The sequence below is a fragment of the Carcharhinus amblyrhynchos genome, chromosome 19 (assembly GCF_965287045.1).
Source record: "Carcharhinus amblyrhynchos chromosome 19, sCarAmb.v2.hapA, whole genome shotgun sequence".
NCBI lineage: Eukaryota > Metazoa > Chordata > Chondrichthyes > Carcharhiniformes > Carcharhinidae > Carcharhinus > Carcharhinus amblyrhynchos.
In genome coordinates, this window is record NC_137342.1 from 47,740,976 (window position 1) to 47,757,171 (window position 16,196).

A 16,196-nucleotide genomic window follows, 5' to 3' on the forward strand; every position below is an offset into this window, starting at 1 on the left:
TCTCCACTGGTTGGAATCATGCCAGACAAAAGATGGTTGGGGTGGTTGGCAGTCAATCACCTGAGCTCCAGGATGTCATTCCTGGAGTTCCTCAGGTTGGTGTCCCAGGCCCAACCATCTTCAACTGCTTCATCAATGACCTTCCCTCCATCATAAGCTCAGAAGTGGGAATGTTCGCTGATTGTTGCACAATGCTCAGCACCATTTGCGATTCCTCAGATACTGAAGCAGTCCATATTCAAATGCAACAAGATCTAGGCAATATCCAGGCTTGGGTTGACAAGTGGCAAGTTACATTCACAACACACAAATGCCAGGCAATGACTATCTCCAACAAGAGAGAATCTAACTGTCTCCCCTTGACATTCAATAATATTCTCATCATTGAATCCCCCACCATCAACGTTCTGGGCTTAACAATGGCCAGAAACTGAATTGGACCAGCCATATAAATGCCATGGCTACAAGAGCAGATCAGAGGCTAGGAATCCTGCGGTAAGTAACGCACCTCCTGAACTCCCCTCCTCCCCCACCCAAGGCCTGTCCACCATCTATAAGGGACAAGTCAGGAGTGTGCTCCATTAGTAACTCTGGTCATAAGAAATCATTTCATAGGGTGGGATTTTATGGGCTCGCTCAAGCGAATCAGAAATTCCCACCTGAGGTCAATCAAGATTTCTGTTGTTGGACCCTTGCCTGCATCGATTCCATGGCGGGCAAGGTGGTGAAGTTCCAGCCACACTGTTGAAGTTTGATAACTCAGAAGAATTAGATTTAGGTCATTGTTCTTCAATGAATACTTGTACCCCTCTCAGCTTCTCTGCATTCTTGAGGACAGTGAAGTGAATTGGTTACTTGGACAATGCCATACCCATTTGTGAGACTGTGGAACAGCTCATTAGTAAATTGCAGCCCCATTGTTGGACATTACAATGTCCCAGGATGCCATGTGTTGTGTAAATTATCTTAAGAGATAGGATACCTGCTTCTGCTGTGATACTATACAATCCATTTACTTCAATCCACCATGGGTAGTACTCAGTGACAGTAAGGAAAGTTTTCCCCTTAAATTTAATTGAGTTGATTCCCAGGCACTCCCATAGCTTTGATGGAAATGTCGAAGGTAATAGTGGTTCTTTTTGTACTTAGCAGTTTACAGCTCAATAAGACAGTTAGAAACCATTTATTTTATGGAAGAAGTATTGCCTGACCACTAGACAGATTGCTGCCACACAACATTTTGCTATTCCTAGGTAACCTTGGTGAAGCCTTTGAAGAATTTCAAGCTAAAGTGCTCTCAGCTTGGTTATTGTCTCATTCAAGGCTAGTTAAGTTGTCAATGACTGTGAGGTGCTTGTGCTGTTTGAAGTACTGCCGTAGAATCAGATTGGTGTGGATATCGACTGACCGTCCTTTCAGGCAATATTCTCAAACATATAGACATTTTTCATCTCATTGCTGGGCTTATTTTATTTCCTGTAACATTTTTGCAGTAACTATGCTTCATCCTCCTCACTGAAGTATAAATCCAGTCATATTCATGACAGTGTGAGTACTATTGTTTGATGCTTCCTTTTTAACATACTCTGTGATGGAGTCATATCTCATCAAACTTATTCTGAACTGCTGGATTCTGGGTGACATTTTTGCAATTTCTTCATGTTTAAAGGATGACTGGAGGCTTATGGTCAATTTTGAATTTGAAATTCAATCCCACAACATCAGCTAAAAATATTTTGCACGTCCACATCTCTGTCAGTGCTACTTTTTCTATTGCAGTGTACCATTGTCCTGTTTCTAGGTCACTAACCTAGAACCTGGTTTTGTCCTGTTTCTGTTAGTGACCTAGAAGCTGGTTCATGCTTGTTGTCTTTCTGCACTTAAAGAAAACTGTCCCCAAACCTATAGACGATGCATCTGCTTCTACAGAGTTGGTAACTCTGGGTTGCGATGTGCTGAGATTTCAGAAGAGATTAAAAGTAGTTTATTCTTTCTTTCGAAAGCAATTTTTGAAAACCTTTTTTGAATGCATGGTGTAGAATGGTGTCTACGTTCCACACCACTGGTGATCCTGTCTCAACAGCTAACACAAGGCTCTGCTAAAGTTGGTGGGAACTTGCCTTCTTGGTTGACCATTCTGAGGAATCATTGACACCCAGCAATATTCTAGAGTTGTGGAAATTCTCCAATTAGTTTTGATTCATTTGGACGAACCATAGTCCAAACTGTTTCCAGTGACTTGTATTGTGACCTAGGAACCTAGTTGTTTGGTTTTGGTTTTGGCAAACTCACATTTTCTATTCAATGTTAGACCTGCATCCTGTATGACTTCCAAGACTGTTTTGACTCTGCGACCATGCTTTTCCATCATGGAACCATGTATATCATCCATGTTGCATCGAGCTTCTTTCATACCTTCTAGATTGTGAGACTGGTGCAATTTTATGACCTCGCTCAAATGAGATCATAAAATCTCACCCGAGGCCAACGGACCTTTCCGTCCTATGAATCACGCCCACTCTGATTCTGTGGTGGGTAAGGTGGTAGATTTCTGGCCATTGTCTCTGGAAAATTTCCAGAGTAGACATGATTTCAAAGGGTCAGTCTGTTGTAACAATGATGACTGAATAGTGTTAGGATTGTGGTCAGCTATGTGGATTCACTGTCCTGAGACAGTTGCCAAAATCGACTGTTCAGTCCAGTTTGCTAAATAAAGTACTCATAGCTGGTTTGGCACATCTCTCAACCACTGAGATCATTAGTTGGATTTCATGTTCCACTGATTAATTGAGTTAAATCCACGTGGGATCTGAATTAATTGTTTGGCTTTGGGATCATTATCATACCTGAATACCATTTTGTTGGCACGGTGACCAGTAGGATAACCCTTTCATAAAAACATGGAATTATAGAATCCCTACAGTGCAGAAGGAGGGTATTTGGCCCATTGAGCCTACACCGAGTCTCCGACAGAGCATCTTACCCAGGCCCAATCCCCATAACCCCAAGCATTTACCTCGCCAGTGCTCCTAACTTACACATCCTGGGAGACTAAGGGGCAATTTAGCACAGACAATCCACCCAAACTGCACATCTTTGGAGTGTGGGAGGAAATTGGAACATCTGGAGGAAACCCACGCAGACTTGGGGGGAATGTGCAAACTCTACACAGACAGGCCAGAATCGAACCCGGGTCCCTGGCGCTGTGAGGCAGCAGTGCTAACCACTGTGCCACCATGCCACCCCTTGCTGCTGCATTTTTTCCAATTTCACACTTAACTTTATCCAAGAGTAGGTAAGTGACTTTCCTCAATGTCAAGAGGCAAATTGTTTTGGCAAGAGCTCAGCAGACAATATGGTACTAGGTCTTTAACTTTGCTAGCCCTGTAAACAGTTTTGGAAATTAATTACAAAATTTGCTGCTGTAGATCTCATCAGCAACTTCATACACTTTTTAGGTTAGTTTCAGTTTTAGGCATGTCTTACTGCTCTGTCGGAGCCTTCTTGATTTTGAATGACCGAGAGGTTTGAGGATTTCTCAGTCTTTATTTCTCAGCTTTGCCATGAGTTGGCTTTTCACTGTTAAAGTTGTCCCACTTGGACATTGTAATTTGATAGACGAGTGTTGCAATGTAACCCATTTTAGCCATTTGATTTGACCTGATAAAACCGAAATCCCTGCTCCTGTTTCTGGTTTATCTGGTGAGGTGTCCATCCACTTTGAGCTTAGTATTCTCGTACTTGCCTTCAGTAGAGTCATAGAGGTTGACAGCAGAGAAACAGGCCCTTTGACCCAACTTATCCTTGCCATCCTTTTTTTTAAACCCCAGTACCATGTACCTTCTCCATGAAGGCTAAATCCTTTTCCTGTATTTTTTTAAATTTATTTCTATTTGGGCCTGTTTTACAACCTTCTCCCTCTTTTTACAGGTTTTTGGAGTGACAAGCACTTTTTAAGTGGCCTTTTTTCCACAGTTGTGGCACTCCACCCAACTCTCCACCCTCACATTCTCCCCACTTGGGAAGTTTGTTCCCAGTACACCAAAGACATTTCAAAATGCCAGTTGCAGCACTTGCCCTGTTTTGGGAGCCAAACGCTTTGGTGCGTTTTCTCCCATGTGATCTACAAACTGAATGATCTCATTCAGTCTTTCTCATGGGACCTTCCCTTTCCTGATCCTTTTTCTTGCATTTCCTTAGCCTCACACACTACACTGATTTTACTAATGTTGAACCTTCTCTTGTCCATAAGAGCCATGATAATGCTTCAGCTCGGATCCTGATTACGATCCTATCCTAAATCATCTCCTCATTTAAGATTCCATAACCACAGCTCCCAACCAACCTATGAAGATTGTTGAACAAATCCAGATTTTCACTTGGTCTTTGCTTACTTTTGTTAAATTTAGCCTATTATTAAGGTCTGACAGGCACTGAAATAAGCAATGACAGCTTGCAGGACTTGTTCATGAGAAGTTGAAATCTCAACACCCCCCTGCCTTGCTGTAACATTGTCAGCAATGGTTCCTGCTGCATAAAGCAACATACTGAACTATTTTGTGTAATCATAGAATCCTTACTATGCAGAAGAGGCCATTCAGCCCATTGAGTCTGCACCAACTCTCTGACAGAGTATCTTACCCAGGCCCTCTCTCCCCGTCTTATCCTGGTAACCCCACACGTTTAGCACAGCCGATCCACCTAACCTGCACATCTTTGGAATGTGGGAGGAAACCGGAGCACCCGGAGGAAACTCACACAGACACGGGGAAAATGTGCAAACTCCACACAGACAGTGTTCGATTCCAAGCCAGGAATCGAACCTGGGCCCCTGGCGCTATGAGGCAGCAGTGCTAACCACTGTGATGTTCTCATGCATCTATTACATTTGTCATTCTAAATGGTAGAGGTCAGGGGTTTGGAAAGTGCTGTCAACTGAACTTTGGTGAATGGCTGCAGTGCATTTTGTAGATGGTACACAGGGCTCCCACTGTGCATTGATGGTATAGGAAATAGAGGTTTAAGCTGGGCAATGGAATAACAGTCAAATGAACTGCTTTGCCTGGTTGGTGTCCAGCTCTTGACTGTTGTTGCAACTGTACTCATCCAGGCAATCCATCATAGCGTATTCATTCATGGGACATGGGCATCGCTGTCTGGCCAACATTTATTGCCCATCCCTAGTTGGCCTTGAGAAGGTGGTGGTGAGCTGTCTTCTTGAATCACTGCAGCCCACATGCTGTGGGTTGACCCAAGTAGGGATTCTATGATTACCCAAAATAGTAAAAAGTCTGACAACACCAGGTTTTAGTCCAACCGACTTATTTGATAATAGACTCACAAGCTTTCGGGTTAGTCCCTTCGTCAGGTGAATGGAGAGTTCTGGCCTCAGACAGAGCATATAAAGCACAGACAGTTTAGAGATTACTGATTAGAATACGAATCCTTACACCTAACCTGCTGTTCAAGACCTGAAGTGGCTGACAATGTGAGTGGAAGGAGCACTGATCACAGGTTACAGAGATGTGTATTGTCTCCAGACAGTACAGTAAGTGAGGTTTTGCAAACCCAGGCAAGTCACGGGGGTTACAGATAGTGCGACATGAACCCACTATGTCGCACTATCTGTAACCCCCGTGACTTGCCTGGGTTTGCAAAACCTCACTTACTGTACTGTCTGGAGACAATACACATCTCTGTAACCTGTGATCAGTGCTCCTTCCACTCACATTGTCAGCCACTTCAGGTCTTGAACAGCAGGTTAGGTGTAAGGATTCGCATTCTAATCAGTAATCTCTAAACTGTCTGTGCTTTATATGCTCTGTCTGAGGCCAGAACTCTCCATTCACCTGACGAAGGGACTAACCCGAAAGCTTGTGAGTCTATTATCAAATAAGTCGGTTGGACTAAAACCTGGTGTTGTCAGACTTTTTACTGTGTTTACGCCAGTCCAACGCCGGCATACCCACATCATACCCAAAATAGACCAGAAAGACTAGTTCAGTTCATTGCTTTAGGCAGTAGGATCTATCACTGACAAACTTACAGCAATGCCATTAGGGAGAATTCCAGGATGTTTTTCCAGCAATTGCAAAGGAACAGTGATATATTTCCAAGTCAAGGTGGTGAGTGGCTTGGAGGGGAACTTGCACGTGGTGGTGTTCCCATGTATCTGTCGCTCTTGTCCTTCTAGACTGAAGTGGTTGAGGGTTTGGAAGGTGCTGTCTGAGGATCTTTGGTGAATTGCTGCAGTGCATCTTGTAGATGGTACACACTGCTGCCACTGAGCGTCGGTAGTGGAGGAAGTGGATGTTTGCTGATGTAGTGCCAATCCAGCGGGCTGCTTTGTCCTGGATGGCGTCATGCTTTTGAGTGTTGTTGGGGCTGCACCCATCCAGGGAAGTGGGAAGTATTCCATCACACCAGGTTTGTGCCTTATAGACGGTGGACAGGCTTTGGGGAATTAGGTGGTGAGTTACTCACTGCAGTATTCCTAGCCTCTATCCTGCTCTTGTAGCCACTGTGTTTATGTGGTGAGTCCATTTGAGTTTCTGGTCAATGGTAACCCCAAGGATGTTGACAGTGGGGGATTCAGTGATGGTAATAGTGGTGCGGTGGTTAGAGTGTCTCTTATTGGCGATGGTCATTGCCTGGCATTTGTGTGGCTTGAACGTTACTTGCCACTTGTCAGCCTCAGCCTGGATATTGTCCAAATCTTATTGCATTTGAACATGGACTGCTTCAGTATCTGAGGCGTCCCATATAGTGCTGAACATTGTGCGAACATCCCCACTTCTGACCTTATGATGGAAGGAAGATCATTGATGAAGCAGCTAAAGATGATTGGGTCTAGTACATTACCCTGAGGGATCCCCGACTTGTGCCTTGCAGCTGGAGGTGAGTTACCCTCCACAGACTTCCCAACTTCTGACCTGCTCCTGCAGTCGCAGTATCTTTATGGTTGGTCCAGTTCAGTTTCTGGTAACGCCCAGAATGTTGATAGTAGGAGATTCGGCGAGGTAATGCCATTGAATATCAAGAGTAGGTGGTCGGATTCTCTCTTGTTGGGGATCATCATTGCCAAGTACTTATTACTTGTCACTTGTTGGCCCAAGCCTGGATTTTGTCCAGCTCTTGTTGCATTTGGACATGGCCTGCTTCAGTATCTGAGGAGTTGTAAATGGTGCTGAATGTTGTGCAGTCATCAGCGAACAGCCCCACTTCTGTCCTTATGAGGGAAGAAAGGTCATTGGTGTAGATGCTAAAGATGGTCGGGCCCAAGGAACTTCTGCAGTTGTGTCCTGGGACTGAGATGATTGACCTCCAACAACCTCCGTCAGGAGAGTTTCCCCCTGGCTCTTATTGACTTCAGTTTTGCTGGGGTTCCTTGATGCAACATAGCTCAAATGCTGCCTCGATATTAAGGGCAGTAACTCTCACCTCACTTCTGGAGTTCGGTTCATTGAATCACAAAGTCCTACAGTGCAGAAGGAGGCCATTCGGACCATCGAGTCTGCACCGATCCCAGCCAGGTCCTATCCCCATAACGCCATGCATTTACCCTAGCTGGTCCCCCTGACACTAAGGGGCAATTTAGCATGGCCAACCCATCTAACCCGTATATTTTTAGAGTGTGGGAGGAAACCAGAGCAACCGGAGGAAACCCACGCAGACACAGGGAGAACGTGCAGAGACTCCAAACGGACAGTGATCGAAGCCAGGAATCGAAACCGGTTCCTTTGCACTGTGAGGCAGCAGTGCTAACCCACTGTGCTACCGCACTGTTATTCCTTTGCAAATGTTTGAACCAAAGCTGGAATGAGGTTGGGGGCTGAGTGGCCCTGGTGGAGCCCAAGCTGAGCCTCAGTGAGCAGTTATTACTGAGTAAGTGCCACTTAATAGCATTGCCAATAACTCGTTCCGGCGCTTTGCTGATGATTGAGAGTAGGCTGATGGGGCAGCAATTGGCCATGTTGGAATTGTCCTGGTTTTTGTGTGCAGGGCAATTATTGGGTGGGTGCCAGTGTCAGAACTGTACTGGAGCAACCTGGCTACGAGTGTGACAGGTCCTGGAGCATGTCTTCAGAACTATTGCCGGAATGTTGTCAGGGCCCATGAACTGACTGAAGACTGATATCTGAGATGCCGCTCAAGAGGGGGCATCAATCATGGCAGGTTGGCAAGCAACGCCTCTCATCTCTCTCCCTTCTGAAGCGTCAGTTTATTTACCAAAAGACTTGTAATGCTGAGCCAATTCAAACTTTCAAGATCTAAAGTCATTCATCAAAAAATATGAAGCAATTGCGAGTGAATGGAACTGAGGAAGTGATACAAGGTTAGAACAAAATTCACTGTCTTTCTGGTTAACTGATGGTTCAGGTTGTAGTGTAAGTAACAAATGTAATGATTCCCACTAAAATTTCATAGAATCCCTACAGTGCAGAAGGAGGCCATTTGGCCCATCGGGTCTGCACCAACCACAATCCCACCCAGGTCCTTTTCCATAACTCCACATATTTACCCCACTAATCCCCCTGACACCAGGGTCAATTTATCATACCCAATCAACCTAGCCTGCACATCTTTGGACTGTGGAAGGAAACTGGAGCACCCGGAGGAAACCCACACCGACAGTATGCAAACTCCACATAGACAGCAACCCAAGGCTGGTATTGAACCTGAGTCCCTGGCATTGTGAGGCAGCAGTGCTGACCATTGTGCCACCGTGCTGCCCAGATGATATGCTTGAAATTCCTCCATGCACTAGAAGAACCTTTTAATGGTTAAGACTTTTGTTAAAAATTGTGATTAAATATATTGCATGTGTAGCATCACAATGGTTACTAATGTCACACATCATTATTTCCAATTACCGTGTGAAGTGCTGTGTTCTGCCTTTTAAATCTGCTTTAATTTCCCTTTGCCAATTCCCACATCTCACCCACCCCCAGCCAGCCATATTTCAGAAGGAGTGAATGCAATTAAAATTCAACAGAACTTGAAATATTCGTTTTGTGTGTCGTTGAATTTGTTTCAAAGAAAACATGCGCAAACCTTTTGAGTTAAAAATATACGGTTTGAGATATCCCGTGTGAGGCAGTTTGGAAATTTGACTCCGCACTGGATGCTGTGTGACATTTAGGCGAGAGGGTGCCACTTCCTTCATTCTCAGTGCTCTCCAGTATATCGCCTGACTCCACCTCCCCAGTGACACATGAGGCTGCCTGAGCCAGCTTCTTTTTTTGTCACATTTTGCCTCGCAGAAAAGGAAGTAAAGTTTGCAGTTGGTTCCGATGATCAGCAGGCTCCTCTCAGACAGACGGTCTGACGGTCATTCAGGAGGTTAGAAGGTTTGGCTGCTCCCTACGCTAATCCCGGCTATCCATTATGTTATCCAAAGGTCTGACTGTCAAGATATCCGAAATGGCTCCCTTCCTCCGCATTGGCTTCTCCAATTTCGACAATGGCCCTAGCCAACAAGCTGAGGATATCCAGAACCCCTACTGTGCTGTCATTGTGAAAGAGGCTGTGGACACAGGTAAGGTACTTAATTTGTCCGGTCATCTACTGATATTTTGTTTTCAAGCTTCTCAATATTGTATTAGTCTAATGTGTCATATCCCAAATTGTTATTGTAGGCAAATCATGCAGAGGCCAATGTTTTATAATTTTGCTTATTTGACTTGCTCCCATCTCGGGTTACGTTGGCAAGAGCTGTTGTTTATATCGGGGGGGTTTCAGGCACGCTGCTTATTCAAGGGAATTGCACAAGTGCCAGCTTCAGAACATTCCTGCTTAAAGCAACATCGAACCAAAAGTCCCGAGCTGTTCCCCCAGCCCCACATGGCTGTCCGGCTCACAGGAAATGGGAGTCCACCACATGTGTGTAATCATCACATTCACAGATCTCCACTCACTGGATTTCAAGGGAAGTTGACTTGCGCACAGCTGCTTTTTAAACTTGGGCTTTCCAAAGGCAACAGTTATACTTCAGCCTGTGTGAAACTGAAAGGCTGTGAGTTGGGCTCCTGAAGGCATTTTCACACTAGCTGCCTCAAGTGAATCTTAACCTGAGCGATTTGTAAATTAAATTGCTTTGCATCTACATAAATGAACTGCAGCAGAGCTCCATCTTGCAAAAGGTGTTATCTTCAACCATTAATACCATTGTTAAATGTCACACCAAAGAATTTTGCATCGATATACTATTTACCAGCGCTGCACAATGCAATTTGACTCTATTAATGATCTACAGCCAATGAATGCTGACACTCCTTTACTCCCTCACACAAGATGTTCACTGCTTTCACTAGTTGACATGCGATTTTTTGAAAAAAGAGGTAACCAAGAATTTTATTATTGTTTGAGGGTGAAGGAGAACAAGGGTGGCGCGGTGGCACAGTGGTCAACATTGCCGCCTCTCAGTACCAGGGATCCGGGTTCAATTCTAACCTCCCCCCTGTGCCTGCGTGGGCATCCTCCGGGTGCTCCAGTTTCTTCTCACACATCAAAGATGTGCAGGGTGGGTGGATTGGCCATGCTGAATTGACCCTTAGGCCAGAATTTTACCACCTCGCCCACCCCAGAATCAGGGCGATCGAGACTCGCAAAACGGAATTCTCTTGTTGGCCTCGGGTGGGATGTTATGAGCCTCGCCTGAGCGAGATTGTAAAATACCTCCCTTAATGTGCCAGGATATGTAAATTATTGGGATTAGCACGGTAAATGTGAGGGGTTATGGGGACAGGGGCTGGGTGGGATTGTTGTTGGCATCGGCTCAGTGGACCAAATGGCCTCCTCCTGCACTGTAGGGATTCTACGAGGGAATGCCGGATTGGGGAGGGGGAGGTTCTGATGACATCATGAGTTGTGGGAGCCTCTGATTAGATTATCACTGTTTGAGCCCACTTCAAGTTCACTTGTTTAGGACACACTGGATAGGACTTACTGCGCAAACCGCCATGTTCCAGGAAACAACCCGCTATTGACCAGTGACAGGGTCTTCTAATCCCCCCTCTGGAATTTACCCCTCATTGCCTTGAAACTGCGGAGGGGGGTGGAGGGCGGGGGGCGGTGGGGAGGGGGTGGGGGGGGTGCCCTGTCGGCACAACTGGAAGTTCGCACTGGTGTGAACAGCCAGACAATTCCAGCCACCCACAACTCAAACTAGTGATGGGAAAACCACAAACAAAAGGGCTTCAAAAATCAAGGCGACACCTTCTGTAGCCCGTCTGCTGGGAACCCAATAATCATAGAGTCATTCCTTATCTTACAGAAAAACGTGCAAAGTATTTGTTCTCCCAGATCTTCTGTTCTGACGTTTATTAATCAGAGATAGCAGAACTGTTCGGCCCAGAGTGATTTTATTGCATGTTTGAACATCCTTCACTGGGTCCAGATCCTACAGCTCCCTCCCTAACAGCACTCTGGGTGTACCTACACTCACAGGGACTGCAGCCATTGAAGAAGGCAGTTCACCAGCACCTTTGCAAGGGCAACTCAGGAGGGCAATAATTGTTGGCCCTAGCCAGTCCCACAAATGGATTTTATAAATAAATTGGTTGCCACTGCAGTTCCTGAGTCCACAGTCTGCACATGCTTCACACTAAAGAACAATTTGGAAGTGTGTAAATGTCAGTTTTCACAAGATTCATTTTTTGCCGATCGACTTCCTTTGGCATTACTCAGAAGTGAGAATCGTAGAATCCTGACCCAATGAATCTGCACTGACTCTCCTGCCCTATCTCCGTAACTCCACACACCTATCCTGCTAATCTCCCTAAACTTGCACATCTTTGGACACTAAGGGGCAATTTAGCATGACCAATCCACCTAACCCTTTGGATTGTGGGAGGAAACCGGAGCACCCGGAGGAAACCCACGCAGACACGGGGAGAACATGCAGACTCCACACAGACAGTGACCCGAGGCCAGAATTGAACCTGATCCCTGATGCTCTGAGGCAGCAGTGCTAATCACTGTGCCACCGTGCTGCCCAAGGGATTATTATTAGAAAACTTTACTGGAGTGGAGAATTCCGCTGGTGTGAACAGCCGGAGAATTCCCACATTCCCAACACTGACACCTGTTCATTTACTGATGTCATTTCATGAATAGTTCACTCAGTTCCTTTTACCACCATCCCCATACTCACCAAATGGTGTCACTCCTGGCAACCAGCGAATTTGCCTCACGGTTACACACTTCTTGCTGATCAGAACTTTCAATGTGTCATCTTGGAAGTAAGTCAGTTGGCCCACATGCTTAGCCATGCAGTGAGTTAGTCATAGCATGGTGTGAAGCAGACTTACCTCATGGAGGAAAGCCCTGTTAAGAAAGATTAAGGGCAGAATCTTGAGGCCACGTTCTCCATGCGTGGGATCGGTGGCAGAGACTCGATCCAGCAAACCCCAGAAATGTGAATCCTGGCAGTGAGATTGCGACTTCCGCTTCTTGCTGGCCCTCACCACCGATGTAATCAGGTGCGCGCCCATAACAGACGAGAACCTGATTTACATTCATTTTAATAAAGTTAAATATATTAACCATCCTTCTCACCAGATCCCCCCCCCCTCGCACTGGTTTACAACAGACTCACCAGGACATGAACTTGTCATGGTGATCTCATCAGGGGGTGCAAGATTAGTATCGAACCTGACGAGAGGGACCTGGTAGGCAGTGTCCTGACACTGCCCCCTGACCTTGCCCCCCTGACACTGACCACTCACACTGCACCCTGGCACTGCCCCTGGACACTGCCCACCGGCACTGCGCCCTGACACTGACCACACACTGACCCCAAGTACTGTCCCCCTGACACTGCCCACTGACAGCGACCCCTGGCACTGCCCCCCGACACTGCTCCTTGACACTGCCCCCAACATTGTCCCTGACACTGCCCCCTGACACTGACCCCTGACACTGACCCCTGACACTGACCCCTGACATAGATTGACTTTGCCTGTGTATGCAATGACATGAAAACCGAACCTCGCTGAACGTATAAAGATGCTGCTTACTGGACAACCTCTAACTGCATCATTGGAAACAGTTCTAAAGGTGAACCCTAGGGGGAGCCACACGTGTGAGAACCCATTTATCTGTGATGATGGGGAGCGGCCGTGCGAGCGATGGGGATGCCAGTGATGGTTGGGGGGGAAGGGCAGCAATAATCGCGGTGGGAGGGGGCAGCCAATAATACCTCCATGGTGGAGGGGGCGGGAGATTACTTATTTTCCAGCAATCAATCTCAGTGCAGCCCGTATTCTGTCTCCAAGAGTCCTCGCCTTGCCTGCGCAACGCCCCAAACACCACCCACTCTCAATCAGCACTTAAATGACAAGATCCGGAGAGAAAGCTGAGCAGTGGAGCTGGAGAGTTCCACACCAGCTTTCTTACCAGAACGGACAACTTGCCAAATTCTTGTAAGATGCCGCCCTATGCCCATTGTGGCTTCTCGTGTGCCTTCTAGCACTGTCGCTGGGCTATCTGCCACTGGCCAACTTGGTCGTGAATCCTACAATACAGAAGGAGGCCATTCAGCCCATTGAGTCTGCATGGTTGACGCAGACATGGAGAGCCAAAGAGCCTATCTTTGTGCCGTAAATTCCTTTGTTCTGTGAGCCTGCACCAACCACAATCCCACCCAGGCCCTGTCCCGTGCATTTACCCTAGCTAGTCCCCCTGACACTGGGGGGCAATTCAGCATGGTCAATCCACCCAACCCACACATCTTTGTAGTGTGGGAGGAAACCGGAGCACCCAGAGGAAACTCACGCAGACACGGGGAGAATGTGCAGACTCCACACAGACAGGAATCCAAGCCAGGAATCGAACCCAGGCCCCTGGCGCTGTGAGGTAGCAGTGATAATCACTGTGCCACTGTGCCAACCTTTGTCACCATGCCATCCTTAGCATATGCCAAGCAAGTAAGAAGCAGATGTTAAAAGAAACTCAGCTAATTTTGTTTTAGGGGCTGCAGTTTCTTCCTGCTACTCAGATTCCATTGAACTTTGTTATTTCAAATACGTGGAGCCTATCTGGGACGACCGGTTTCTGTAACAACGTATAATTCACATGTCTCTTTATTTGGTGAAAAGTCCATCCTATGGAAGGAAATGTCCAAACAAAGCCTCACAGTAAAAGTTAATATTAATACTTAGGCAGGAATGTTGTCAGTGTGAATATGTTATTTTGAATAATGCACCACACTGCCTCCACCCTAATGAAGACCTGTTTAGCTTGCTCGATTGCTGCCCTCTTTATTTCCACCCCCTCCTCCACCAGCGCTCTGTGAATGCTGGAGATACCGTCTGCACTGAGTAACTTGCCAAGATTAATCCTTCAACAGCCCATCCCTCCCCAGCCATCTCTGCCACTGAGAATCACAACAGCAGTGGCACCCGAGGAACCCACTTATTAACTCCCTTCATAAGTCGTGCAATAGGATTGAAAATAAATGTCGCCCGTATCCCAGAAGGAACGTTCCAGCCTAGTCTTCCATGAGATGTGGGTATCGTGGTTCAGGCCAGCATCCAGTACCCATCCCTAACTTCCCTTGAACTGAGTGGCTTGCTCTGTCACTTCAGAGGGCTATAACGGGATTTGCGCCATGGCGAACAGACCCTGATAATCCCACCCTACATAATACAGCTTCTCGCTTGAGATAGGAGAGGCTGTCCATCTCGTGACCTTGTCGTGTTTAACTGCTCTGTGTTCGATTATGTGAGACTTTATTATTGATATCCACCGTCCTTGATTGTTTAAGCCTGGGCATGGATTCAGTGATAAAGAAACAAGCTGTAGAAAGAGGTGGAGGTTGGAGCTGGAAGCATGGAGTCGGCATTTGAAGGCACTGTCTGAAAATGTTCCTGCACAAGTGTGACCCCTGCATAGCCATGACCTAAAATTCCAGTGACTACAATGACAGTGGAAAGATCACCTACATGATCTAACATGGGTGGCACAGTGGTTAGCATTGCTGCCTCACAGCACCAGGGACCCGGGTTCAATTCCAGCCTCGGGTTACTGTCTGTGTGGAGTTTGCATGTTCTCCCCGTGTCTGCATGGGTTTCCTCCGGGTGCTCCGGTTTCCTCCCACAATCCAAAGATGTGCGGGTCAGGTTGATTGGCCATGCTAAATTGCTCCTTAGTGTCAGGGGGATTAGCAGGGTAAACGTGTGAGGTTGCGGGGATAGAGCCTGGGGGTGGGATTGTGGTTGGTGCAGACTTGATTGGCCATATGGCCTCCTCCTGCATTAAGGAATTCTTTGATTCAACATCATTTTCAGGCCATTACTTTCATGTATGTATCAACAGAACCCCTGACAATGGGCCGAGTGTCTGATCTGAAGTTCCTTCTGTCATTTTCTCAGTGGTATCCTTGTTTTTAGATCACACAGTGCCTAAAAGTAACTGTACGATCTGCATTTGTCACGACCAGAATCTCTTTGCTGAGATGTTCAAGTGACAGATTATACTTCTGGCAAAAGAATAAAAAGGAAGAAGATGTCATTGACAGCCATCTGAAAAATCTTGTCAGAAAGCTAGCATATCTGTTTGATAAATGCCAGTGACAAGTCACAGTAATGGGAACAGAGAAATGAAAGTGTCATTGAAAAGTACAAAATAAGGAAGAGCACTTGCAGTGGTTGAGATAAGCAATTAGGCCCAATCATTCTGAGAGACTTGACACCATCAATTGCACAGCATTAACCCATCCTGCAGCTCTTTGTTTAGAACAGATTGTCAGTGGAATCCTTTTTAAGGAACTAACTTTGGCTGGCACAGTGGCTGGCACTGCGGCCTCACAGTGCCAGGGACCTGGATTCGATTCCCGACTTGGGTCACTGTCTATGCGAAGTCGACATATTCTCCCCGTGTCTGCATGGGTTTCCTCCAGGTGTTCCAATTTCCTCCCACAGTCCGAAAGACATGCTGGTTATGTGCATTGGCCATGCTAAATTCTCCCTCAGTGTACCCGAACAGGTACTGGACTGTGGCGACTAAGGGATTTTCACAGGAACTTTTTTTAAGTTTAAGTTTGTTTATTAGTGTCACAAGTAGGCTTAAATTAACACTGCAATTAAGTTACTGCAACTTCATTGTAAGCCCACTTGTGACACTAAAAAATAAACTTTAAACTTTTGCTTACACTGGGGACATGAAAATGTTGCTCATCTCACGCATTTTTCTCA

The 16,196-nt window shown here is 46.3% G+C and overlaps 1 protein-coding gene across 4 annotated transcripts in view; it reads left to right on the forward strand.

Annotated features, from left to right (window-relative positions):
• The window catches only part of prkcq (protein kinase C, theta), a 158,446-nt gene that overhangs the window by 50,298 nt on the left and 91,952 nt on the right, over positions 1 to 16,196 (forward strand). For 2 of the 4 annotated variants that reach the window (XM_080207719.1, XM_080207720.1), the window contains exon 2: positions 9,401 to 9,538. In XM_080207719.1, coding sequence (XP_080063845.1) covers positions 9,424 to 9,538 — 115 coding nt within the window. In that variant the 5' untranslated portion in view covers positions 9,401 to 9,423. Of the gene's footprint in view, positions 1 to 9,306; positions 9,539 to 16,196 lie in introns of those variants that run through there. The other 2 variants (XM_080207716.1, XM_080207717.1) reach the window with 1 other exon arrangement.